Here is a 26,194-nt window from a genome sequence, read left to right as displayed (position 1 = left end):
GCAAGAACAAAACGTAATCTTAACAGAAAACAAGCTGTTCATTAAGCCTGACAAAATAAATGCAAACAAAGGGCATTGGTGAAACTGAACAATAACCTAAACTTGGTGGACTAAAATTAAAACATGAAAAACCTTAAACATGGAGACCTGGCATGGATACATAGAAAGACCTGGAAACATGACGTGAACTTAGCAGACGATCTGATGATGAATGACTGGAAACAGACTAAATGCACACATGAGGTGATATGGGGAAGTGGAAACACATGGGGAAACAGCTGATATGAATGAACATAACATCACAGGAGGAGAGTAAAACTAAACACATGGATCGCAGAAGCACAATACCTCTTCAAAATAAAACAGGAAACTTAATGAGACGCAGACATGACAACAAGAGCTTGACAACATAAGATGCACTAACACGACGCACATGAAAGCAAAGGAAACTTAAACACTGGGGTTGAAGACCCAAGGTGATCTGAAAGATTAAACTACAACAAGGCAACCTAGGCAAAACAGAAATGAACTTAGAAAACCTAAAGGACTTAAACATAAACATAAACTCAAAACGTTGGGTCAGAAGACACAGGATCATGACTTCCAGCCCCTCTCCAGGAGATTGGTTCCTGACACCAAGCGATGTGTTGACGGGACCCCGACCTGTAAACCTCATGCACTAACTCAGACTCCATCCCCACCAGAGGGTTGGCATTCAATGTACCAATTGCTAGTCTTGTCTGTAAAGGTTCTCAGTCATCCAGGTCATCGTAGTCAAGGAGCTTGCAAAGAAAAGCGTCTTCTTTAAGTTGCTTGAAAACGTTTCACCTCTCATCCGAGAAGCTTCTTCAGTTCTAAGGTCAAATGGTGGGGAGTCCCAGATTTAAATCTATGGTAGCAAGGTGTTTTGCAATGTTATAATGTTATAACATTTCAAAACACCTTGCTACCATCCTTGCTCCTCTCGTGGGGAACACCCCACACCACATCAAGAACTCCACTGACTTCACCGACAAGGTCCAGAAACTTCCCCTGGATCCAGATGAAACCATGGTGTCCTTTGATGTAGTCTCTCTCTTCACTTGCATACCCACCACGGAGGCCGTGGAGACGGTCAGAAAACGACTACAAGAAGACAGCTCCTTGGAGGACAGGACCAACTTCACACCCGATCAGATCTGCACACTGTTAGACCTCTGCCTCACCACTACATATTTCAAGTACAACGAAGGCTTTTACAGACAAAAACATGGCTGTGCCATGGGCTCCCCCGTGTCACCTATTGTAGCCAACCTTTACATGGAGGAAGTGGAAAGGAAGGCTCTTGGCTCTTTCAAAGGAAGAGTACCCAGCCACTGGTACAGATATGTGGACGACACCTGGGTCAAAATCAAGACACAAGAAGTGGAATCCTTCACTGCGCACATTAACGCTGTGGATAAAAACATCAAGTTCACCAGGGAAGACACAAAGGACAACTGTCTGCCTTTCCTGGACTGCGCTGTGCACATTGAAGAGAACGGCAACCTCAACATCAAAGTTTACCGGAAGCCCACACACACGGACCAGTACCTCCTCTTTGACTCCCATCACCCTCTGGAACACAAACTTGGAGTAATCAGGACCCTACACCACCGGGCAGAGCATGTTCCCTCTAAGCCTGAAGGAAAAAAAGAAGGAACACACACATGTAGGGAAGCACTTAAAACATGCGGCTATCCTAATTGGCCATTTATAAAGTCAGCAAAGATGCACAGAAAAGAAGACCAGACACCAGCGAGGGAGGAAAAGAAGGACAGACGCAACAACATTGTCATCCCCTATGTAGCCGGTGTATCAGAGAAACTCAGGAGAGTTTTCTCCAAGCATGACATCCCGGTGCATTTCAGACCCAGCAACACGCTCAGACACAAACTGGTTCACCCGAAAGACAAAACTCCAAAACACAGACTTAACAATGTGGTGTATGCTGTACAGTGCAGCGAGGAATGCCCAGACCTCTACATCGGAGAGACCAAACAGCCACTTCACAAGTGCATGGCACAACACAGAAGAGCCACCTCCACAGGACAAGACTCAGCAGTCCATCTGCATCTAAAGGTCAAAGGTCACTCTTTGAGGATGCCAATGTTCACATGTTGGACAGAGAGGACAGATGGTTCGAAATTGGAGTGAAAGAAGCCATCTATGTCCACTGTGAGCGACCATCTTTGAACAGAGGCGGGGTTTACGACACCAACTGTCTGCCATCTATAATCCAGTTTTGAGATCCCTTCCCAGACGCCTTAACGCCCACTCACATCCTGGACCATCTGACCTCAGGAATTCGCATGATAAGGTGGGGCCAGGTTTCACAATGAGCTCACCCGAAACCCTGGCTGATTGGGACCCACACCCAGTTTCACACCTTGGCTCAGGTGATTAGAGGATCACCAGGGGGTCCTTTGTCCCTCTGTGGGGGGAAACTCCCACTAGGTTTAAATCTGGGACTCTCCACCATTTGACCTTAGAACTGAAGAAGCTTCTCGCATGAGAGGTGAAACGTCTTCAAGCAACTTAAAGAAGTCCAGACGCTTTTCTTTGCAATTGCTAGTCTAGGTAGCCAGGGATCAGAATCAATCAGAATCAGAATCAGAATACTTTATTGATCCCTGGGGGAAATTATTTTTTGTTACAGTGCTCCATTTTAAACCAACATTAAGACAAGACAGACAATACGCTAACTAAGAATAGTACAATATATACATATATATACATACATACATACATAAGTCACTTATAAATAAATATTTGGAAAAGAAACATGTGTAGCTGTAGCAGCAAACAGTGTGTTAAGTGGATACGTTGTACAGGGAGCCACAGGCAGGAATGATTTCCTGTGTCGTTCAGTGGTGCTTTTTGGTAATCTCAGTCTCTCACTGAACGAGCTCCTGTGACTGACCAGCATGTCATGGAGTGGGTGGGAGGTGTTATCCAACATTGTCTTTATCTTGGACAGCATCCGCCTCTCCGACACCACCTTGAGGGAGTCCAGCTCCATCCCCACAACATTGCTGGCCTTACGGATCAGTTTATTAAGTCTGTTGGCATCTGCGACCCTCAGCCTGCTCCCCCAGCATGCAACAGCATAGAGGATCGCACTGGCCACCACAGACTCATAGAAAATCCTCAGCATTTTCTGGCAGATGTTGAAGGACCTCAGTCGCCTCAAAAAATAGAGACGACTCTGGCCCTTCCTGTAAAGTGCTGTGGTGTTTTTAGCCCAGTCCAGTTTATTGTCAATGTGTACTCCAAGGTATTTATAGTCCTCCACAATGTCAACACTGACCCCCTGGATTGAAACAGGGGTCAAGTGTTTCCTGGTCTTCCTGAAGTCCACGATCAGTTCCTTGGTCTTTGCCACGTTGAGCTGCAGATGATTCTGCTCACACCACGTGACAAAGGAGTCGACCACAGCCCGGTACTCTGTCTCATCATCCCTGCTGATGCATCCAACCACCGCAGAGTCATCAGAAAACTTCTGAAGATGGAGGTCTCTGTGCAGTGGCTGAAGTCTGTGGTGTAGAGGGTGAAGAGGAAGGGGGAGAGGACAGTCCCCTGTGGTGCCCCTGTGTTGCTAATCACCTTGTCAGACACACACTGTGGGAGACGTACATATTGTGGTCTTCCTGTCAGGTAATCAACAATCCAGGACACCAGAGAAGCATCCACCTGCATCGCTGCTAACTTATCACCCAGGAGGGTCGGCCTGATGCTGTTGAAAGCACTGGAAAAGTCAAAAAACATGACCCTCACAGTGCTCGCCGGCTGGTCCAGATGGGTGTAGACACGATTGAGCAGGTAGATGATGGCGTCCTCTGTTCCGAGACGAGGCTGATAAGCGAACTGAAGGGGATCCAGATGTGGTCTTACTATGGGTCGCAGCTGGTCCAGGATGAGCCTTTCCAGGGTCTTCATGATGTGGGAGGTCAGTGCCACGGGCCTGTAATCCTGGGGGCCACTGGGACGAGGCGTCTTTGGTACAGGGACGAGGCATGATGTCTTCCACATCACCGGGACCCTCTGCAGACTCAGACTCAGCATAAACAGTTAATGAAAGACTCCACACAGCTGGGGGGCACAGGCCTTGAGGACAAGGGGACTCACTCCGTCTGGTCCAGCAGACTTGCCTGAGTGAAGTCTCCTCATTTGCATCTCAACCTGGTATTGAGTGAAGGTGATGGGTGGGGGAGGGGTGTCAGGAATCTCACAGGAGGCAACATGTGAAGAGAGAGGCTGGCACAGTGGTGTGGCTCTGGATTCCAGGCTGACTGCAGGTGAGGTTGTGGGGGTGGGAGCAGACACTGTGGTGTCGAATCTATTGAAAAACAGATTCAACTCGTCGGCTCTATTCTCACCTCCCTCAGCTCCCCTGCTGTTGGTTGGCCTGAATCCAGTGATGGTCTTCATGCCCCTCCACACCTCTCTCATGCTGTTCTGCTGGAGTTTCCACTCCAGCTTCCTCCTGTAATTGTCCTTAGCCTCTCTGATCTTGTCCTTTAGTAACACCTGGACCTTCCTCACCTCCTCTTTGTTGCCCCCTCTGAAAGCCCTCTTCTTGTTGTTGAGGAGGGCTTTGATGTCCTTAGTCACCCACGGCTTGTTATTTGGGTAACAATGAACAGTCTGAGCTGGAACAATGGAGTCGGTGCAGAAAGTTATGTAGTCTGTGATACACTCAGTAAGCCCATTGATGTCCTCGGCGTGAGGCTCACAGAGTGTTTCCCAGTCGGTCACCTCGAAACAGCCCTGTAGTTCCGCTATTGCCTCCTCTGACCACCTCCTAACAGTCCTGGTGGTCACAGGTTCCCTCCTCACAATTGGCACATAGCGGGGGGTGAGGTGAATCAGGTTATGATCTGACCTACCAAGTGGGGGGAGGGAGGAGGAGCTGTATGCATCCTTGACGTTAGCATACAGTAAGTCTAAAGTTTTCTCTCCCCTGGTGGGACAGTCCACATATTGTTTGAATGTTGGTAGTGTATTGTCCAGTGATACATGGTTGAAGTCACCCGAGATCACAATAAAGGCACTCGGGTGCTGAGTCTGTAGCCGAGCTATGGCAGAGTGGATCCATCCGCCAGGGCCTCTGTTCCTGGCCACCGCCCAACACACATCGCACCCAACTGCTATGGCACCTCCTGCAGCTGTTGGATCTACAAGAGGATGGGCCCAGGTCCCCTTATTCGAACTGTGCCTGGTTGGCCCCCATGAATCGCTCTTTGTCTGGTCCCTCACCCAGGACCAATTTGCCATGCGAGACCCTGCCAGTGTGCAAAACTGGAAATGTGGAAAATGTAGCAGGAGTCTCTGATGTGGGGATTACTGAAAGAGAGGGAGAGTGTAATTAATTCCTAAATCAAAGGCAGTGAGTTAGGAGCAATGTCTTACTTTGCAGGCAAAAATAGTGTCTAGTTGAGCAGCAGGATGAGACAGATGGTTAATCCCATCCTTTATTTCCAGAGATCCAGAGTGAAGCGGCGGGCAGGCAGGTGATGCAGGTGAGGCAGACACGGCCGAAGCGTGTAGCCTGAGTGGATAGGGTATCCAACTGTCTTGTTTTAGCCGGGACATACAGCTACCTTAAATGTCCCGTATATTGACGTTTACCTGCACTGTCAGTTTCTGACCAGCAATCTTGACTGCAATTGTATCAGACGCACACCAGATGTGAGGAGTAATATGTGATTAATAAAAATAAGGTGTCATTTGGTCTGCATAGCATAATAAACTGGGTAAGTGAAGTCTGTATTTACAGTATATTATTACAGTATATATTTTTTCTTTTTTGCTTATTTTTAAAAGGAAATGCCCGTGTAATTTCTGTTATCATTTACTGTATTGTTTAATAATGTTTTAGATGAGGAACTGATTAAATTGAATACTATATTCTTTTAACTCTGGACTCTGGCAGCCCTGCTGCCCTTTTATTGTTGGACTTGTCAGCAGCTTTTGACACGGTCGACCATGACATCCTGTTATCACGGCTAGAATTTCATGCTGGCCTAAAAGGATCTGCCCTACAGTGGTTTCGGTCCTACTTGTCAGAAAGGTCTTTTCATGTCAATATGGGCCCCCATAACTCCAAAATAGCCCCTCTTAAATACGGTGTACCTCAAGGCTCTATTTTGGGTCCTGCCCTGTTCGCACTCTATTTGCACTCCATTGGGCTCCATCTTCTCGCGATGCAGCATTTCATTTCACTGTTTTGCTGATGATTTGCAGATTTATCTATCTTTAAAAGCAGGGTCAGACCATCCACAGCTCTCATTACGCTGACGATGTCAAACAGTGGTGGTCATTTAATTTTTTAAAGCTAAATGAAAATAAAACTGAGGTTGTCATTTTTGGCAACTTTAATCATATCGACAGCACTCTGGGCCCCTTTACTCGTATTGTAAATCACATGTAAAAAACCCCGGTGTCTACATTGATGGTTCTTTTAAATTGAATAAGCAGGTGAGTGCAGTAGTTCAGTCCTGCTTGTTTCAGTTAAGACAGCTAGCCAAGGTAAAGCCATCCCTCCCGGCTAACGTCTTTGAATGTGTTATTCACCTTTTTCTTACTTACAGATTGGACTACTGCAATTCATTGTATTATGGTCTAGATCAGGCCACCATCCATTGTCTTCAGATGGTTCAAAATGCAGCTGCTCGCCTGCTAACTGGTACCAAACGGAGAGAGCTTATAACCCCAGTTTTAGCTTCTTTACACTGGCTTCCTGTCGCCTACAGGATCCAATTTAAACTTTTACTTATTGTTTTTAAGTCACTTAATGCCCGAGCCCCTCCTTACCTGTCTGAGCTCCTCTCTGCCTATGCTCCAGGAAAAACCACGAGGTCCAGCTCAAAACTAATGCTATCCATCCCACGGACTAATCTCAAATCCCGTGGTGATAGATCCTTCTCTGTGGCAGGTCCCAGACTTTGGAATAGTCTCCCCTTAAATATTAGATCTGCACAAATACTTGAGCAATTTAAATCATTACTAAAGACACATTTTTATGCCCTGGCTTTTAACACACTATGACCCAAGCATTTGAAATAGTTTTAGTTATTGTTTTAATTCTTTTATTGTCCTATTATTGTTTTATACTGTTAGTATTGTATTACATTTTTGCTTTTTAATGCCATTTTTATATTGTTAACCACTTTGTGCAGCATCAGCTGTTTGAAATGTGCTATAGAAATAAACTTGACCTTGACCTTGACCACCATCAGCACAGCTGAGTGTGCATTGAGTGTCTCCAAAGTCTCCCTTATTTGATAGTTAGTAGTTAGTAAGCCCATGAGGTGATGAGTGATTGCAGATGAACAGTGAAGCAAGTTGCAGGTGAGTTGAGTACTGTTCCAGGAAAAACAAACTGGGCACACAAGAACACCACAGTTAGAATATGACGAGGCCATGCACAACCCCCTGACCCTGAAGAGAACTGAACACCAGAGGCCACACGCCCTGAGGATAACTATGTGTCATCCCCAAAAGAAGGAAGAGGGAGGCACACGGTGGAGCCTTCATAGCCAAAGGTCAAGAGGCCCAAAGGACCAGAGCCAACGGGCAACTGGCAGTGGTGGGTCATCCCTGCATGAGCAGGACAGGGCCATTATCCCTCAGATCCTCCAGAACAGCCTAGCACCAGCTGTTAGAGCAGAAAATCCGGGCTCACAAAAGTATGAGAATAGCAACACTACCTTCAGTGCCACTGTGTGAAGTTCTGGGTATTCTCCCCTTTAATCTGAAGGAAACAATAGGTTGGGATGTGAATAGAGCATTTTACTTCTACATACATTTCCTTGATGTTGTAAGTTTGTGGTTAATTTAATACTCTCAGTAAAATAAATAGCAAAGAACAATCCGGTAGGCCTACATTTATCTCTCCCCTCTGTCTTCCTCTAGGTACGTGGCAGTGCTGAACTGTGCTGCTGTGGGATAGAGGAAATACAATTAATTTGAGGTTGAATATTTACCAAATTTAGAGTAAAAAAAACTTCTGAACTAATCTCTCTCTCTCTCTCTCTCTCTCTCTCTCTCTCTAGGAAGATTTATAAGAAGCTGAAGCAGTGTTTCAGCTCAGTGGGGACAGGGCTACGGGACATTTTGTTAGTTATTTCTAAACTAAACCTTTAATTGACATTGTTATGTTCTTTCCCTGACAATGAATTGCTTTAGTATTATAACACTCACTCATCCTCAGGTGAGCTTAATGTGTAAGGTGCATGTGGTGTCAGTGCAGTCCAGTTTCAAGAAAAGGTAAATTATTTATTGATGTGAACCAGTCAATTGTTCTAAATCCAAAGAACAATCATGATAAACACCACACAGGTCTCCTTTTTCACCCTTACTGGCTATTTTGACACAGGACATGTAACTAACTTGTGCTTCTTTGTTATTCTTGCTTTATATTTTTTCATTGTAGGTTCCAATGTCCTGCTGATTGTGGTTATCTGTGTGAACAGAAGCTTACATGAACCTATGTACATGTTTCTGTGCAGCCTGTTTGTGAATGAGCTGTATGGTAGTACAGGGCTGTTTCCGTTCCTCCTGGTTCAGATCCTCTCTGATGTTCACACTGTTTCTACCAGTATCTGTTTCCTGCAGGTTTTCTGTGTACATTCATATGGGGCTGTAGAATATTTAAATTTAGCCATCATGTCTTACGACAGGTACCTTGCTATCTGCTGTCCTCTGCAATACAACACACATATGACATCAAAAAAAATCGCCATACTTATAGCTGCAACGTGGTTCTATCCTTGTTTTGCAATGGTTGTCTTGCTATCTTTAACTTCACCTTTGCAGTTCTGTGGAAACACAATTTATAAAGTATACTGTGACACACACTCTGTTGTGAAGTTGGCATGCTCAGACACCACTGTGATCAACTTGTATGGCCTCCTTGCTACTTTTAGCACAATCTTTGGTGCTTTGCTTTTCATTCTTTACACCTACATGAAGATTCTGCTGGTTTGTTTTTCTGGTTCTGATCAGACGAGACAGAAGGCTATCAGTACCTGCACGCCTCACCTGGCTTCCATATTGAACTTTTCCTTTGGAGCCAGCTTTGAAATTTTACAGAGCAGATTTAATATGAAAAATGTGCCAAACATGCTGCGCATATTTTTATCATTATATTTTCTTACATGCCAGCCGCTCTTCAATCCTGTGATGTACGGCCTGAAAATGACCAAAATCCGCAACATCTGTAAAAGTCTGATAACAAACACACACCTCTGAAATAACAGTTATTGACCATTTTTAAGCCTATATGTGTATGGTGTATTACTTTTCTTCTCTTACAAATTCTGCCTCTGAATTGTAATTTTCAGAACACCTCCACCAATCCACTACAGTTGGGTAATATTAGACATTTAGGTATACATTTTCCACCAGGCTCTCAGACTTGAATTACATTCCCCTACTGAAAATGTTAGAGGATGATCTCACATATAGGAAAACTTTTACCTATATATCTCATGGGAAGAGTAGTTGCCAATAAAGTGACGATTTTGCCTAAAATAAACAAGTTTTGAACTGGTCACAAATAACCCTTGTAGTGCTTGGTTTACATCACTAGATTCAAACTTTTGGAAGTTTTAAGGAAAAATAAACTGTTACGGATAAATATAAAAACTCTGCAAAAGCCCAAACACAATGGTGATCTTTTTATTACTACATTTTATCTCATGCAATAGATTGTCATATCTTTCAAAATGGACCTTCTAGGTCCCTTGGCTGGACCTAGAAAAATTTCTAATCTCGCACTCATCAGCTCCAGTATTAAGAATCATGACTGCTTTCAAAGCCTTCACATAAACACCTCTTACAGTCTGGTGGAAATTTTTAAAAAGAACTTCACCTCTTCATTTATCCCATGTCAACTAACAGCCATTTGGAACAATCCAGAAATTTGCATTGAAAAGAAAATACTACATTTATTTTTGTCATTCATGAGAAAGCGATTTAAAAAAATGTAGAAAATACTGTGGAAACTTTATTTCAGCTTATATCAAAATATTTAATCAGAAACAGTAAATTTACTGAATATAATCAAATCCATCACACGACTGAATCTAGAAATACCTACATGGGGAACAGAATTTCCAAAATACAATATCTCCAATGTATGTTAAAAATGTATGTTAATTAAGATTAGATTAATTTTCCAGATTGGAGTTGTAAAGGAATTAAATACTTAGAACATATATTGGAAGGAACAGACTTTATATCGTTTGACGGACTAGTTACACAATATGGGATCAACAAGAAAAGATTTTTAGAATATCCATCCATCCATCCATCCATCTTCATCCGCTTTATCCGAGGCCGGGTCGCGGGGGCAGCAGCCTAAGCAAAGAGGCCCAGACCTCCCTCTCCCCAGCCACCTCCTCCAGCTTATCCGGGGGAATACCAAGGCGTTCCCAGGCCAGCCGAGAGATATAATCTCTCCAGCGTGTCCTGGGTCTGCCCCGGGGCCTCCTCCCGGTGGGACATGCCTGGAACACCTCACCCAGGAGGCGCCCAGGGGGCATCCTTGTCAGATGCCCGAACCACCTCAGCTGGCTCCTTTCGATGTGGAGCAGCAGCTGCTCTACTCTGAGCCCCTCCCGGATGGCCGAACTTCTCACCCTATCTCTTTTTTTTTTTTTTTTTTTTTTCTAAATGACATCAGAAACAGCAGTATGCGACATTACGTGATGGCAGAGCTTCAGTTCATCAGTTGTTTTTTTTTAAATAAATAGGACAGGGGGAATGAATGAGAGAAAGAGGGGGAGAGAAAGAAAGAAAACCAAAGGGGAGAAGAGACGGTGAGAAGGGGGGGGAAGAGAGAGAAAAAAAAAAAGAACTCCTGGGTCACCTGTATGGAGAGAAAAAAAAAACAAACAAAAAAAACAAACAGAGGAGACAGCAAACAACAAAGAGCAACATAATAATAGAGAAAACAAAGCACCATCACAATAAACTAGCTAGTCATAGATATCAATATTTACTAAATAATAAACGATATTGTGCAGCACGCAAGATAGACAGCGCACAGTGTGCTTTGAGGCAGCAGCCAAGAAAGCTTTAGTCCGCGTCTGTGAATACCCATGTGTGCATACCTGTGTGGATCAGCATGTTTGCATTCCAAAGGTTTCTCCATGTAATGATCTGCTAGGGAGTGTGGGGGGGCCACAGCCCCGTCCTCCAGGGTGTGAAGCGGGTATGGAGGAAATCAAAACTTCAGACATCCAGAGGCCCCCAGAACACAAGAGACCATGGAAGACCAACAGAGGGGCAGCCGCGCCACTGTTCCAGTAAGAGCTGAGGAGAGTCCCAGATGAGGGCTCGCCCAGCAGCCGCGGAGCAGAGGTCAGGGGGAGTTGCAGTGACGCGCCCGTGAGCTCCGCCGGCCCCCAGCTGTGCCTGAGTGACCGAGCCCCAGGCCGAGAGGCCGGGGGCACCCCACCTCCAAAGGGGCCCGAGCGAGCCCCAGGCCCCAGGCCCCGACAAGCGGCCGCCAAGGAGTGAGCCGGTGTATACCCGGACGCCCACCCCCAGACACAAAGAACCACCAACACACCGACACCTGAGGGAGTCCGCCACCGGCAGGGGAAGTGGTGGTGGGTGGAGATAGGCCTCCAAACCTTGGAGGGCCTGAGGTGTCCCCAGAGAGGTGGCGTCTGATACCCAACCTGACATATAGACACAGACATACAGGCACACACAGACACAAACATCCATTCCCACCCTCATGCTCTCATATGCACTCACTCCACACTCAACCAACGTGGAGACAGACATAAAGAGACGCTGTACACACAATCACACTCCCCAAGCGTACTCTACAAACCGGGTCTAGGTACCCTTGCCCCTGGAGGGGGGAATTGCACCCAGACCCAGGTGGTGTTACCCTTTTCCCTGCGGTGGGGAGAGGCAGACCACCCCGACTCCGCAGCAGCAGGGAGGCCCCACACCCCAGACCGCAGTCGGACGGCCAACTCCTCCTACTAGCCCTCCCGCTCCAGCAAGCCGCAGAGAATGGGGGTGGGAGAAGACTCCAAACCTCCCTCCACCCGCTCATTGTAGTGTTGATGCATATGTGTTCTAAGGTGCAATTAAAACCCAGGAGGGCATGGAGCTACCTGCCAAGGAGCAGCAGGTAAGCGCATAGTCCCTCCTGCTAGCCCTCAATGACTAAGTGTATTTAAAATTGAGAGGTGGGCAACGACGTCAGGGGTGAGGTATACACCCTGATGGTAATTTGTACTCCGTGATTGTGCCCACCCCCAAGATCCTATATGTATGTGTAATGAGAGTGTGAATAATGTGAATGTCTAAGTTGTGGGATAAAATTGAGGCAGAGGCAGCCAGAAGGGGACGGGGGGGGGGGGGGGGGGGGGGGGGGTAGCCTCCTCTGCACCCTGGTGACATATCCCCACTCCAAGGCCCTGCATGTGTGGGTTCTCACCCTATCTCTAAGGGAGAGGCCAGCCACCCTTCGGAGGAAGCTCATTTCTGCCGCTTGTATCCGCGATCTCGTTCTTTCGGTCACTACCCACAGCTCGTGGCCATAGGTGAGGGTAGGGACGTAGATCGACCGGTAAATTGAGAGCTTCGCTTTTACACTCAGCTCCCTCTTCACCACGACGGACCGGTGCAGCGTTCGCATTACTGCAGCTGCAGCCCCAATCCGTCTGTCGATCTCCGGCTCCCTTCTCCCATCACTCGCGAACAAGACCCCGAGATACTTGAACTCCTCCACTTGGGGCAGGAACTCATCCCCGACCCGGAGTGGGCACTCCACCCTTTTCCGGCTGAGAACCATGGCCTCAGATTTGGAGGTGCTGATCCTCATTCCCGCTGCTTCACACTCGGCTGCGAACCGTTCCAGTGCGAGCTGGAGGCCCTCACCCGATGAAGCCAACAGAACCACATCATCTGCAAAAATCAGAGATGAGATTCTGAGGCCACCTAAGCGAAAGCCCTCCGCCACTTGGCTGCGCCTAGAAATCCTGTCCATAAAAATTATGAACAGAACCGGAGACAAAGGGCAGCCCTGGCGAAGCCCATCACCCACCGTGAACGAGTCCGACTTATTGCCGGCAATGCGAACCAAGCTCTTGCAACGGTTGTATAGGGATCGAATGGCCCGTAGCAATGGGCCAGACACCCCATATTCCCGCAACACCCCCCACAGGACACCCCGAGGGACACGGTCGAATGCCTTCTCCAAGTCCACAAAACACATGTAGACTGGTTGGGCAAACTCCCATACACCCTCAAGTATCCTGGAGAGGATAAAGAGCTGGTCCAGTGTTCCGCGACCAGGACGAAAACCGCATTGTTCCTCCTGTATCCGAGGTTCGACTAACGGACGAACTCTCCTTTCCAGCACCCTGGCATAGACTTTCCCAGGGAGGCTGAGGAGTGTGATCCCCCTGTAGTTGGAACACACCCTCCGGTCCCCTTTCTTGAAGATGGGGACCACCACCCCGGTCTGCCAGTCCACAGGTACTGCCCCTGATCTCCACGCAACATTGCAGAGGCGTGTCAACCAGGACAGCCCTACAACGTCCAGAGCCTTCAGGAACTCGGGGCGGACCTCATCAACACCAGGGGCTCTGCCACCAAGGAGTTGTTTAACTGCCTCAGTGACCTCGCCCCCGGAAATTGGCGGGTCATTCCCCTCATCCCCAGACTCTGCTTCCTCCTCGGAAGACGTGTCAGTGGGATTAAGGAGGTCCTCGAAGTATTCCTTCCACCGCCCGACAATTTTCTCAGTCGACGTCAGCAGCACTCCGCCAGCACTATACACAGTGCAGGTAGAGCACCGCTTTCCCCTCCTGAGACGTCTGACGGTTTGCCAGAATCTCTTCGAGGCAGCCCGAAAGTCTTTTTCCATGGCCTCTCCGAACTCCTCCCACACCCGAGTTTTTGCTTCAGCCACTGCCCGAGCCGCATTCCGCTTGGCCTGTCGATACCTGTCGGCTGCCTCCGGAGTCCCACAGGCTAACCAAGCCCGATAGGACTTTTTTTTTAGAATATCAACAAATTAAATCCATAGTAAAAAAGAAATTTAACCTCAGTCAAGTTGAATTACAAACTCCACCAAGTGTGCTACATTTTCTTACTCTTAAATCCCCCAAATTATTGTCTAAAATATACAGAACACTTTCTAAATTAGATGAATCAATATCACTTCCTATTGCAAAGTGGGAAGCAGATTTATCAGGTATGCTTAAAAACCTTTAAATTGATTAAAAATCCCAGTCTGCAATTAATACAATACAAAATACTACATAGAGTGCACTATACAGGTCATCGGATGTTCAAGATGGGCTTTACATCTTCCAACAACTGCTCACACTGTCAAGGCAATACACCAGACAATTACATCCACGCTCTTTGGTTCTGTCCACCAGTGCAGAAGTTTTGGCACGAGATATGTGAAGACTTATCAAAGTGTCTGAAATGTAAAATTCCAACCTCCCCTTTAGCGTGTTTGTTGGGCAAATTGGATGATGTCACTACAGAAACTAATACAGTCCACATGGTTTTTACTGCCCTATGCATAGCCAAGAAAACGGTCCTCATGAACTGGAAAAATAAAAATAATCTTAATTCTAACCAATATAGAAACCATCTAACAGATCACATTAGTCTCGAGACAGCCTCTCCCACCACATTAGATCAATCCCTCTGAGCCCCTTTGATCGGCTACATCACCTAGCAGGGGTGGGGAGGCGTGGTTTGGTCCCGCCTTAGCTATTGTGGTTGATGCGGAGGTTGGGACGGGCTTAGGGCATCTGGAGAATCCCTAGGGACGTTATCCCTGGAGGGCTTAATCCGGGGGTTGTGGTCATAACCTGGTTAGTGGCTCTGGTTGCTCTTAGAGGGTGTTCTCCTCTACTCCACGTGCAGCAGGGCTGGGGGAGGGTCTGTGCTGGCGGACGTAGGTTACTGACCTGGTAGCCTGGCTGCCCCTGAGTGGATCCAGCAGGCGTGGGGGTTCGGGGGTGCTTCGCCTCCGTGCTAGGGCTCTGGCTGGGCCTTGGGGGCTTCGGTCCTCGTTGGTGTGTCGCCGAGGTTGTGGGCGGGTGGGTGCACGGGGGCTCAGCCCTGGCGCAGGGGGCCTCTGGTGCATCGGCCTAACTGGGGGGCTCTTTAACTGGCAGGGAGGTTGTTCCATCCTTGCAGGAGTCCACTCTGCAGGAGAGGGAGAGACATAGGAGAGGTGGAGAATAAACTTAACCTGGGTGTCTACTGTTGTGTAGTCTGGGAGATGATTGAATGTTGGGTGGGTACAGTTTCCTCTGCGATGGGATCGGGTAGGCTGCCCCGGGTCCTGTGGGGCTTGGTGGTGCTGCTGCCGTAGGCCCCGGTCTGGATGGGCTTGGGCTCCCTTGCCTTGGTGGGTGCCGAAGGACAGGGGTGCCTACTTTTCCTGCCCATCACCGGCTGCCACCCCAAGGGCCTTGGGGTGCAGGTGTGTCACCAGGGTGCAGGGGAGGCATCCCCCCCCCCGCCCCCTTCTGGCCACCTGTGCCTCAATTTTATTCCACAACTTAGACATCCACATTACTCACAATCACATAACACATACATATAGGGCCTTGACGGTCTGTGTATTCGTAGCTCGTCCACAGAAGGACTGGTAGCTCCCCTTACGATAAGGGTTCAGATCGCGCGAACAGGTGTGAAATGTGTGTGTTTAGTTAGTTTGTTTGTTTGCTTGTTTTAATCAATTTTAAATCATGCTTTTTATTTGCTTTTGTTTCTAATGTCTCTGTAAAGCACTTTGAATCACCTTGTTGTTGAATTGTGCTATACAAATAAATTTGCCTTGCCTTGCCTTGCCTATTCAACCCCACCTCTGGCGCTGGTGCCCACCTCTCAATTTTAAATCCATGTAGACATTGAGGGTTCTTGGGAGGGGCCGTGCTAACACCTGCTGCTCTCTGGCAGCAGCACCATCGGGGCGGGGGGGCTTGGAGGAGGTGTTGGCCGTCCGATTGGGATCTGGGATGCGGGGCCTCCCTGCTGCTGCGGAGCCTGGGGCGGTCTGCTTGCCTCCACCCCGGGGGAAAGAGTAACATCTCCTGGGTCTAGCTGCCGTTTCCCCCTCTGGGGGCGAGGGTACCTGGACCCGTGGTATAGAGTATGTTTGGGGAGTGTGATTGTGTGAACATGTCCATTTATGTCTATCCTTACACTGGGTGAGTGCTGAGTATTTGTATATGTGTGCATGAGGGTGGAATGCATGTTTGTGTCTGTGTGTGCCTGTTTGTCTGTGTCTATGTTGGGTCTTAGATTTCTGTGAATTTGCTTTACAGAAAAAATGACAGCATTTTTTCTGTAAAGCAAATTTACCTTGCCTATGGGTATAAATAAAGTTACCTTGACCTTGATCTTGACTCCACCTCTCTGGGAACTCCCAGGCCCTCCGAAGTATGGAGGCCTATCTCCCCTCATCACACTCCCTGCCGGTAACTGATGCCCTCAGGGGTCGGTGTGTTGGTGGTTCTTGGTGTCCGGGGCTGGGTGCTCAGGTATGTACCAGCTCACTCCCGGTGGCTACTTGGCAGGGCCTGGCGCCTGTTGCTCGGTCAGGCCTCTTCCAGTGCGTAGGGGGCCCTCGAGCCTCCGGCCTCTGGGCCTGCGGCTCGGTTCACTCCGGCACAGCTGGCCGCCGGCAGAGCCGGGGGGCACGCCAGTGCAGCCCCCTCTGGCTTCTGCTCTGTGGCTACTGGGTGACCCCTCGTCTGGGGCTCTCCTCAGTTCTTCCCAGGACAGTGGCACGGATGCCACCGAGAGAATAACTTCAAGGCAGTCCAAAAATATTTTTCCAATGCCTCTCTGAAGTCCTCCCAGACCCGAGTCACGTTCTGCTTGGACTGCTGGTATGTATAGGCTGTCTGCAAAGTCCAATATGTTAACCAAACCCAGATCAATGATACGATTATAAGATTGATCATCGATGTGGCCTAGGTTGTTACTCTTGCACAGAAGTCCAGTAACAGAACACTTCTCAGTTTTAGGTCAATCAGACCCTTCCCCCCAAGTTTCACTGTAGTTGCCCACATGAGTGTTGAAGTCTCCCAGAATGACGACCCAGGTGGAGCGCCCTCAAGCAATCCACTGTTAGGGTTGAAAATATTTTATTTTCCTACTAAAGAAAGCTGGTTTCAATCATTTTCATATAAACACTGCAAGTGTGCTCATATGAATTGGCACTCCGTCTTTTGAAGGTCGAAAGCTTTGTTCAGTGTGACTGTCCAGATATATTGTTGAAATGATGTAGAGTGCAGAGGGTTGATTGCAAACACGCTAAATATTTTTAAAATACAGCACTTTAAAGTGACGGGAACATTTCAGTAATGATGTTTTTCACTTCATTGATGGACAGCGTTGGGGAGTAACGGAATACATGTACCGCCGTTACGTATTTAAAATACAAAATATGAGTAACTGTATTCTGTTACAGTTACCGTTTAAAAAGGTGGTATTCAGAATACAGTTACTTTGTTGAAATAAATGGATTACACTGCGGTACTTTCCTGTTTCATTTTGTCGCGGGTCAGGACTGTTTGGGTTTTGTTTGACAGCTACGTTCTGTTGTTCCAGGCGGCAGCGTTACGGTTGCCATGGTTACAGGGCGACGCTCTCTCTCTCTCTGCGACTGTGTGTTTCCTGGGTGAGAGAGCGCCTTTTCGTTGTTGTTGTTGTTGTGCTAAGCTAACAGACAGAATGCTACAAGCATAGCTCTAAAGAATGTAGCATCATGGGCAGTGTAGTCCGTGCTGCAGGGAGAATGGACTGCCATACACGTTATGGGTCTGTGAGCGAGGAGGGAGAAAAAGGGGAGTGGAAAGGTACGAGTTGTCATCGAGGAAAAACAGGAGCTGGAAGCATGTAAATATAATAATAACCACTGCAGCCAAGAAGAGAGCCTGACGAGCCCAGTTGTAAGTAAGCTATTAAGACTCGACTGTACACCGTGTTCGTGTTTTCCTCCGAAAACAATAAGTTCCGTTGGAGCAGCTTTTCAACGCCTCTCTCTGTCTCTCGCAAGAAAAGTTGACCCACACAACAAAGTAAAGCTATTTTTCGGCTACGAGCCGACAGGGACCCCGCCGTATTAGTCAGAGGTCCCTTTACTACAGTTCGGAGTCGCGGACCTTCAGTAATAGTAATAAATCACACAGCAATAGTACATTCACGTTGTTGTAAAAAGCATGATAATATATTAAGTAATCCAAAGTATTCAGAATACGTTACTGTCATTGAGTAACGTAACGGAATACGTTACAGAATACATTTTGGGGCATGTATTCTGTATTCTGTAATGGAATACATTTTAAAATACCAGCAGACTGAGAGACAGCTTCTTCCATCAGGCCATCAGACTGCTGAACACTTCATAGACACCTCAGCTTCACTACTGGAACTTCAACATTATGCACTCCACACTGTATATAAATGCCACTTGTTTTGCACATATTCAACTCTGTATATTTTATATATTTTATTATTATTATTATTATTATTATTATTTTATTTTATTTTTTTACTATTTAATTTGTAAAAATGTGTATACACACACACACACACACACACACACACACACACACACACACACACACACGTAGGAAAATGAAATGCATACACTATTATATATTGTACATATATTTATTAGTTTCAGGTTGGCCATTCTTGTATTTTGCTCGTTTGTGTTGTTGTGTTTGCACATCTCTGTTGCTTGTGGGGCTCGCACACAAGAATTTCACTCGCATGTGCTGTGCCAGTGTGCCTGCACATGTGATGTGACAATAAAAAAAAAAAAAAAAGTGATTTGATTTGATTTGAAAAGTAACCTTCCCAACACTGTTCATGGATCAAGTATTTCTTTATTTTAGGCAATTTATTGTGTAGTCAGCAGAAATTACACAACCATCAAGCAGACATAGTAATTAAAAAATATACATAGTAATACAAAAAATGTAACTCTAACCCAAAATCTCGAAGTCGAGAATAAAATAGTAACATTCAAACATCCTAAGGCATTTAAATGACCCATGGCTGCCTGGAAATAAGGTTTAATTTCTATTTTTTCTTAAGGTTGACTTAAGGTGTAGCCAAAGCCAAGAAACTCCTTAGAAAATGTATGTCTAGGATCATCGTGCAAAACTTTACTTCAATTTAAAGGTCTAAGTGTCAGCAGATTTTTACATAAAATGCGGATCTTAGTCATGTTCAGGCCATAAACTAAAGGATTTAATAGTGGTTGGCTTATTAGCCAATATAATGAGAGAAATATACGTAACAAAATAGGTACACCGCTCATATTGAACCTACTCTGTAATATTTCAAAGCAAGCTCCACATGAAAAGTTTAACACACAGGCAAGATGAGGACTGCAGGTAGTGACAGCTTTCTGCCTCATCTGTTTGGAACCAGAAGAACAAACTCTAAGGATTTTTATGTAAGTGTAAAGCATGAATATCAGAGGACAACATACTGTGCATAAAACAATAATAATTCCATATATATTAAGTGCTTTAGTGTCAGAACAAGCCAGCTTTATGACAGAGTAGTTGTCACAGTACACTTTGTCAATAATGTTCCCACAAAGTGGTAAAGTGGAGCTCAATGAAATCATGAGAGCACATGCAAGAATAGCATATAACCATGTTATAGCAATTAGTATAGCAATCCTCTTGGGTGTCATGTATGTGTTGTATTGCAATGGAAAACAGATAGCGAGATATCTGTCATAAGACATAACAGCCAGATTAAGATATTCAGCACTCCCATAGCAGTGAATACAATAAATCTGCAAGTAACATAAAGATGCGAAATGATATTAATATCACAGATGATGTGAAGCAGGAGCAGTGGAAACAGAGATGTGCTACCATACAGTGCATTCACAAACAGGCTGCACAGAAACATGTACATAGGTTCATGTAAGCTTCTGTTCACACAGATAACCACAATCAGCAGAACATTGGTGCAAACTACTGAAACAAAGAAACACATGACAAGCATAAAAAATAAATACTTGAAAATCCCAATATTCAAGAATGCAAGTCTGAAATGTGAGAACTGTGTAGAGTTTGTCATGATTACCACTTCAGTTGATAAAGCTTATTGACAGTGCCCACTGGATGATGTGATTTTAACAGACTGAAACTGTGGTCAGTTTGTCTGTGGTCAGATGAAATTACTCAATGTGAAATCAACATCAGCTTGGTTTTAGACCACTGTGTAAATCCCAGTGTCTACCTGCTGTCCTTACCTGGTCACAGTCAGCCCCTCCTAACTGAGTGAAACTCTGCATTCCCTTTTAACTATTTCAGTTCAGTTCAGCCCACGGCAAGAGACTGACCCTATTACCCAACATCCCACAGGAAGTGTCTCTTGGTAACGTTGGAAGTTTGTTCTATCTACACAAACAACTATAATCATATTTTGCACTTTAATAAAGAATCCACAGACGCAAGAGGGGTTTTTTTATTTGTGGGATGTGTTTGTATGTTTGCTTTTGTATGTGTCCGTATTTTAGATATTTTAGATTATGATTCCATGACCAACAAGGTCAGTAATAAGGAAAAAGCTACACACTATCATGGGTTGCTTTTGTGTAATGGACACAATGTTTTTTTTGCCCAGATTGTCCCAGTTTTCCCAGTTAAACACTTAACATTCTAAAGTTACTGGTTTCCCATTTTCCACATACTTTTTACTGTTAATTTCCTAATGTAATTACGAGTGACAACAGTAGGGTACCAGTATGTGCCTTGAGACGTAGAGAGAGGTATTTGTTGCTGCTTGCCAAAAATGAAGGACATTTTTCAAGATACTCTGCTGAACACAGAGAGCTCTGAATGGTGCAGCACTTGGTAATGCTATCAGAGGAAAGTCATGTGTGACAAAAAGGAGCCAAAGCATACAGTGTTGCGAGTCAAGCAATATTTATTTGCAGTGTTTTCTTTCGCCCTTATCAGAGCAGCTTTCCAGCTACCTCCATTGTTCCACATCACACACTCTGCACAGATTCGGGTGTTTCTTGGCAGCTCGGACTTACTGCCCTCCTCCTTTGGCCCCGGTGGCTTCTGAAGTAGAGAAGGTGGATTAGGTAATGCTCACCGGCCGTGACAACCAGCCTCCCCTGACACCCTGAACCTGCTGGTGCACCACTGCCCTGCAGCTGAGCCACAAACCACACTTTGCCAGTTGGGTGGGAGAGGAAATCAGCCACGACCATTTGTGCCTCCAGCCTATGGACCACTTTGAACTTAAAAGGCTGAAGAGCAAGAACCCACCGTGAGATCCGTGCATTGGGATCTTTCATGCAGTGGAGCCAGTGCAGGGGGGCATTATCCAAACTGAAGGTGAAAGGGTGGCCCAGGAGGTAATAATGGAGGAAGTTGACCACCCACCAGATTGCCAAGCACTCTGTCTCCACGATGCTGTACCTGGACTCCCACTCCAAAGGTTTCCTGCTGATGTACACAACCTTTCTTAACTGCTAGGAAAAAACAGCCCCCAGGCATACGTCAGTCTGCATCAGTCTGCAGGATGAAAGGTAGGGAAAAGTTAGAAATGGTGCAGGGGTTCCCCACAGAAAACCTTCTTCACCTGTGCAAAAGCTGCCTGGCACTGTTCTGTCCAATTGACCAGATCTGGTCCAATCAGGGACATCCTTTTGGATGAGATAAGTTAAGGGGCTGGTCAGCTCCACTAAGTTCAGGACGAACCATGGATAAAAACCAGCAAGCGCCAAGAGCTGTCACACCCCTGTTTTAGTCTTAAGATGGGGGCAGGCTGTGATAGCCATTGTTTTATCCACCTGCAGGCACACCTGCCCACTTACCATGTGGTACCCCAAATATAGTCCAAATATAGTGGACTGTGGCCACCCATTGCCCAGGCAGCACATGCAGCCTGTGAACGGAACACCTGGCCTATGAGGCCAGTGTTAACAGACCTCTCTGCATTGAATCATGCTTGTTATTAACCTCTGTCTCTCTTCCACATCATGTCTTTGTTTTCCTTCTCACATCCCAACTGGTCGCAGCAGATAGCCCCGCCCCTCCCTGAGCCTGGTTCTGCCGGAGGTTTCTTCCTTCTTCCTTACAATAAATGACTGTTACTGTGATTTTGCACTGTATAAATACAATAGAATTGAACTGAAATAGATATAATAATCTTTTTCTTCAGACAGCTTTCAATTTGTTTCCACTCATGTACTGTTGCATGAGATAAACATCAAAACCAAACAGAAACAGTTGCATAACTGATCATGTGCCAGCCACAGGCCTGCACTTCATCTGTCAATTGGTAGGTAAAGTAGGAGCTAAGTGCATGATATTTAAGCCTAGAGAGAGACCTAGCTGTGGGAACAGACTCTGGATTTGCCTGAACTGGAGCCAATGAATTATCAGACTTCTATTAAGGGCACTTTGGATGATTGTTGAACACTGACTATAAACAAAACACACTGAACTTAACCTCCCAAGACTGCATTTTGAGTCCTGCAGCTCTCCTTAGTTATGACACCTCCTCAGTAAATTAACAATATGTGCTGCTAGGATATGCTCTGCATATGTATTTTTGTATGGTCTTTATATGAAATGCCTTGAAGCACCTGTCTTTGTGATTTAATTCTATATAAACAACATTAAAATTGAAACTTAAAAAATGTTTTTTTATTTTTCACATGCAATGATCGAAACTGAAGAGAAAAGCACAGTGCAGCATTCGATACTGTCGACCATAATATCCTATTAGAGCGATTAGAACATGCTGTAGGTATTACAGGTACTGCACTGCAGTGGTTTGTATCATATCTGGATGATAACAGGCAACAGGCATCCAACAGCCATAGCTCTGCAGGCCACAGCCACAGCCAGGATCCACCATCAGCCAGCAGGCCACAGCCAGGCTCCTCCATCAGCCGGCAGGCCCAGCCAGGCTCCTCCATCAGCCAGCAGGCCCAGCCAGGCTCCTCCATCAGCCAGCAGGCCACAGCCAGGCTCCACCATCAGCCAGCAGGCCACAGCCAGGATCCACCATCAGCCAGCAGGCCACCGCCAGGATCCACCATCAGCCAGCAGGCCACAGCCAGGATCCACCATCAGCCAGCAGGCCCAGCCAGGCTCCACCATCAGCCAGCAGGCCACAGCCAGGCTCCACCATCAGCCAGCAGGCCACAGCCAGGATCCACCATCAGCCAGCAGGCCCAGCCAGGCTCCACCATCAGCCAGCAGGCCACAGCCAGGCTCCACTATCAGCCAGCAGGCCACAGCCAGGCTCCACCATCAGCCAGCAGGCCACAGCCAGGATCCACCATCAGCCAGCAGGCCACCGCCAGGATCCACCATCAGCCAGCAGGCCACAGCCAGGATCCACCATCAGCCAGCAGGCCACAGCCAGGATCCACCATCAGCCAGCAGGCCACCGCCAGGATCCACCATCAGCCAGCAGGCCACAGCCAGGATCCACCATCAGCCAGCAGGCCACAGCCAGGCTCCACTATCAGCCAGCAGGCCACAGCCAGGCTCCACCATCAGCCAGCAGGCCACAGCCAGGATCCACCATCAGCCAGCAGGCCACAGCCAGGCGCCATCATCAGAAATTCCGCTTCCGGGTCCCTCGTGGTGGCCGCCTCGTGCTCTCGCTTCAGTATGCCACCCAAGAAAGGCCCAACACCAGAGGAGGTTGAGGACATTAAAACCTCCCTCGGAGCGCTGTGCGGAGACGTGGCCGCAGTCAGGGCGCAGCAGGAGCTGCTTCTGGGGCTTCTGGAGGAGGTAAAACAGCTACGCCTCCAAAATGCCGAGAAGGACAGACGGATCATGGATCTCGAGCGGCGGGTGGATGAGCTGGAGCAGTACACCCGTACGAACGACGTGGTCATCAGCGGTATTAAAATCAAGCCGCGCGCGCGTACGAGCGCGCGGTGGCCGGGAACGTCGGGGAGCCCAGCGACGAGGAGACCCGCTCGGTGGAGCAACAGGTGGCGTCCTTCCTCCAAAGCAAGGGGATAGAGATGGACCTGGAGCACATAGAAGCATGTCACTCACTGCCCAGGAGGAGTGACAGACCGCCGGCCGTCTGCTGAAACAAGGACGCAAACTGAAAGGCACGGACGTTTTCATTAATGAGCATCTGACACGAAAAAACGCAGACATCGCGAGGAAGGCAAGGCAACTGAAGAAGAACGGTAAAATACAACATACATGGGTAACAAACTGTAAGATTTTCATTAAGCTAAACGGGACACCAGAAGAGGCAAAAGTACTGATAGTGAGGAACATGGAGGATCTGGACAAGTATAACTGACACCAATGTATCAATTACACCAGGAAATGACATGGACACGTTGAAATTAGTTCTTCAACAGAAAGTAATTGATCTAGATTGTGAATATAAGGAGCATAATATAATAGATCCAGAAATAGATTCTGAAAGTAACTTTCTCTCTTCTTTTGTTAAAAATTGTAATTATTTCACTCAGGAACAATATGAAAAAGAAATTAACCTAGACGGGAAGCTCTCATTAATTCACTTTAACAGCAGAAGTATGTACTCTAATTTTGATTTCATTAAGGACTATTTGCAACAATTTTCTCGCCCCTTTAGTGTTATAGCCATCACTGAAACTTGGTTCAATGTCGATAAAGGAATAGATTTTTGTTTGAATGGATATGATTTAAAATACATGAATAGATTAAATAAGGCGGGCGGCGGGGTTGCTATATATGTTCATAACTCTATAAAATATAATGTTGTAACAACTATGTCTATGGCTATTGATGGAATTTTGGAATGTTTGACTATTGAGATTATGAATGAAAAAAAGAGAAATGTTATAATAAGTTGTATATATCGGACACCCAGTTCAAGTATTGACACTTTTAATGAATGGATAGAAAAAACGTTGCTTCGGTGAACCAAAAATTACTATTTATCTGTGGTGATTTTAACATTGATTTGCTAAATCCAACAAGGTTAAAAGCCATTGATGACTTTACTGACACAATGTACAGCTTATCACTATATCCAACAATAACAAAGCCAAGCAGAATAACATCACATAGCGCCACTATTATTGACAACATTTTTACTAATGTCATGGATTTCCAAATTAATAGTGGTCTGCTTGTCTGTGATATAACTGACCACTTACCAGTTTTTACTTTGTGTGACCAAGCGAACAATAAATGAAGAAGCAATTCATGCCTTCAATTTCGATTTAGCACAACAAGATTGGAGTTCGGTGTATGAAGAGTCAGATGTGGACAAGGCTTATGATAATTTTCTAGATATTTTTACTATGTGGTACAATAAACATTGTCCTGTAAACGAACACATGACAAAGAAAAAAAAGATAAAAAGTCCTTGGCTCACAAAAGGAATTATTAATGCTTGCAAAAAGAAAAACAATCTGTATAAACAGTTTATCAAAGTAAAAACAAAAGAAGTGGAACAAAGATATAAAGCATATAGAAATAAATTGACTGATATTATAAGAACGAGCAAACAACTTTATTATAGAAGAAGATTATATGAAAATAAAAACAATATAAAAGGAACTTGGGATGTGTTAAACAACTTAATTAAACAAGGATCTTCTGGAACATCATATTCTGAATATTTTACTGATGCAAATGGTGAAAATCACAACATGAGTAATATTGTCGATGGGTTCAATAAATTCTTCATAAATGTTGGCCCTGAACTAGCAGCGGACATCCCGTGTCATAAAAATGAAAATATCAGTAATATAAAATCAAATCCCTTTTCACTGTTCCTCTCAGCTACAAATGAGCAAGAAGTAATAAATATCACATTAAAATGTAAAAGTAAGTCTTCAATGGATTATCATGACATAAATATGTCTGTAGTTAAACAGGTTATTCTGAATATTGCTAGTCCCTTAACATATATCTGTAATTTATCATTTCAGTCCGGTTGTTTTCCAAAAAAAATGAAAATTGCGAAAGTAATACCACTATATAAAAGTAATGACAAACACAGTTTTACCAATTATAGGCCTATTTCTCTACTGCCTCAATTCTCAAAAATTCTAGAAAAACTTTTTAATTCAAGATTAGAAAAATTCCTTGAAAAACATCAAATAATAAATGTTGGTCAGTATGGTTTCAGA

General features: G+C 45.8%; 2 protein-coding genes across 2 annotated transcripts; both read left to right on the top strand.

Moving 5' to 3' along the window:
• Positions 1–983: 983 nt before the first annotated feature.
• LOC309687412 (uncharacterized protein) lies at positions 984–2,482 on the top strand. The gene is made up of 2 exons (XM_082502391.1): positions 984–2,158; positions 2,221–2,482. The coding sequence occupies exons 1-2, from the start codon at positions 1,051–1,053 to the stop codon at positions 2,265–2,267; spliced, it is 1,155 nt and encodes a 384-aa protein (XP_082358517.1). The 5' UTR covers positions 984–1,050; the 3' UTR covers positions 2,268–2,482.
• A 5,861-nt stretch (positions 2,483–8,343) lies between these two features.
• On the top strand, positions 8,344–9,273 carry LOC309686949 (olfactory receptor 4B13-like; the record flags this gene model as incomplete). Its single annotated transcript, XM_082501620.1, has 1 exon — positions 8,344–9,273. One exon carries the CDS (start codon positions 8,344–8,346, stop codon positions 9,271–9,273), a length of 930 nt encoding a protein of 309 aa, XP_082357746.1.
• Between the last annotated feature and the right edge of the window lie 16,921 nt (positions 9,274–26,194).

This window comes from Aulonocara stuartgranti, assembly GCF_965226115.1.
Source record: "Aulonocara stuartgranti genome assembly, chromosome: 14".
NCBI lineage: Eukaryota > Metazoa > Chordata > Actinopteri > Cichliformes > Cichlidae > Aulonocara > Aulonocara stuartgranti.
The sequence above is the reverse complement of the archived record's forward strand: the minus strand, read 5'-3'. Positions and strand labels throughout refer to the sequence as shown.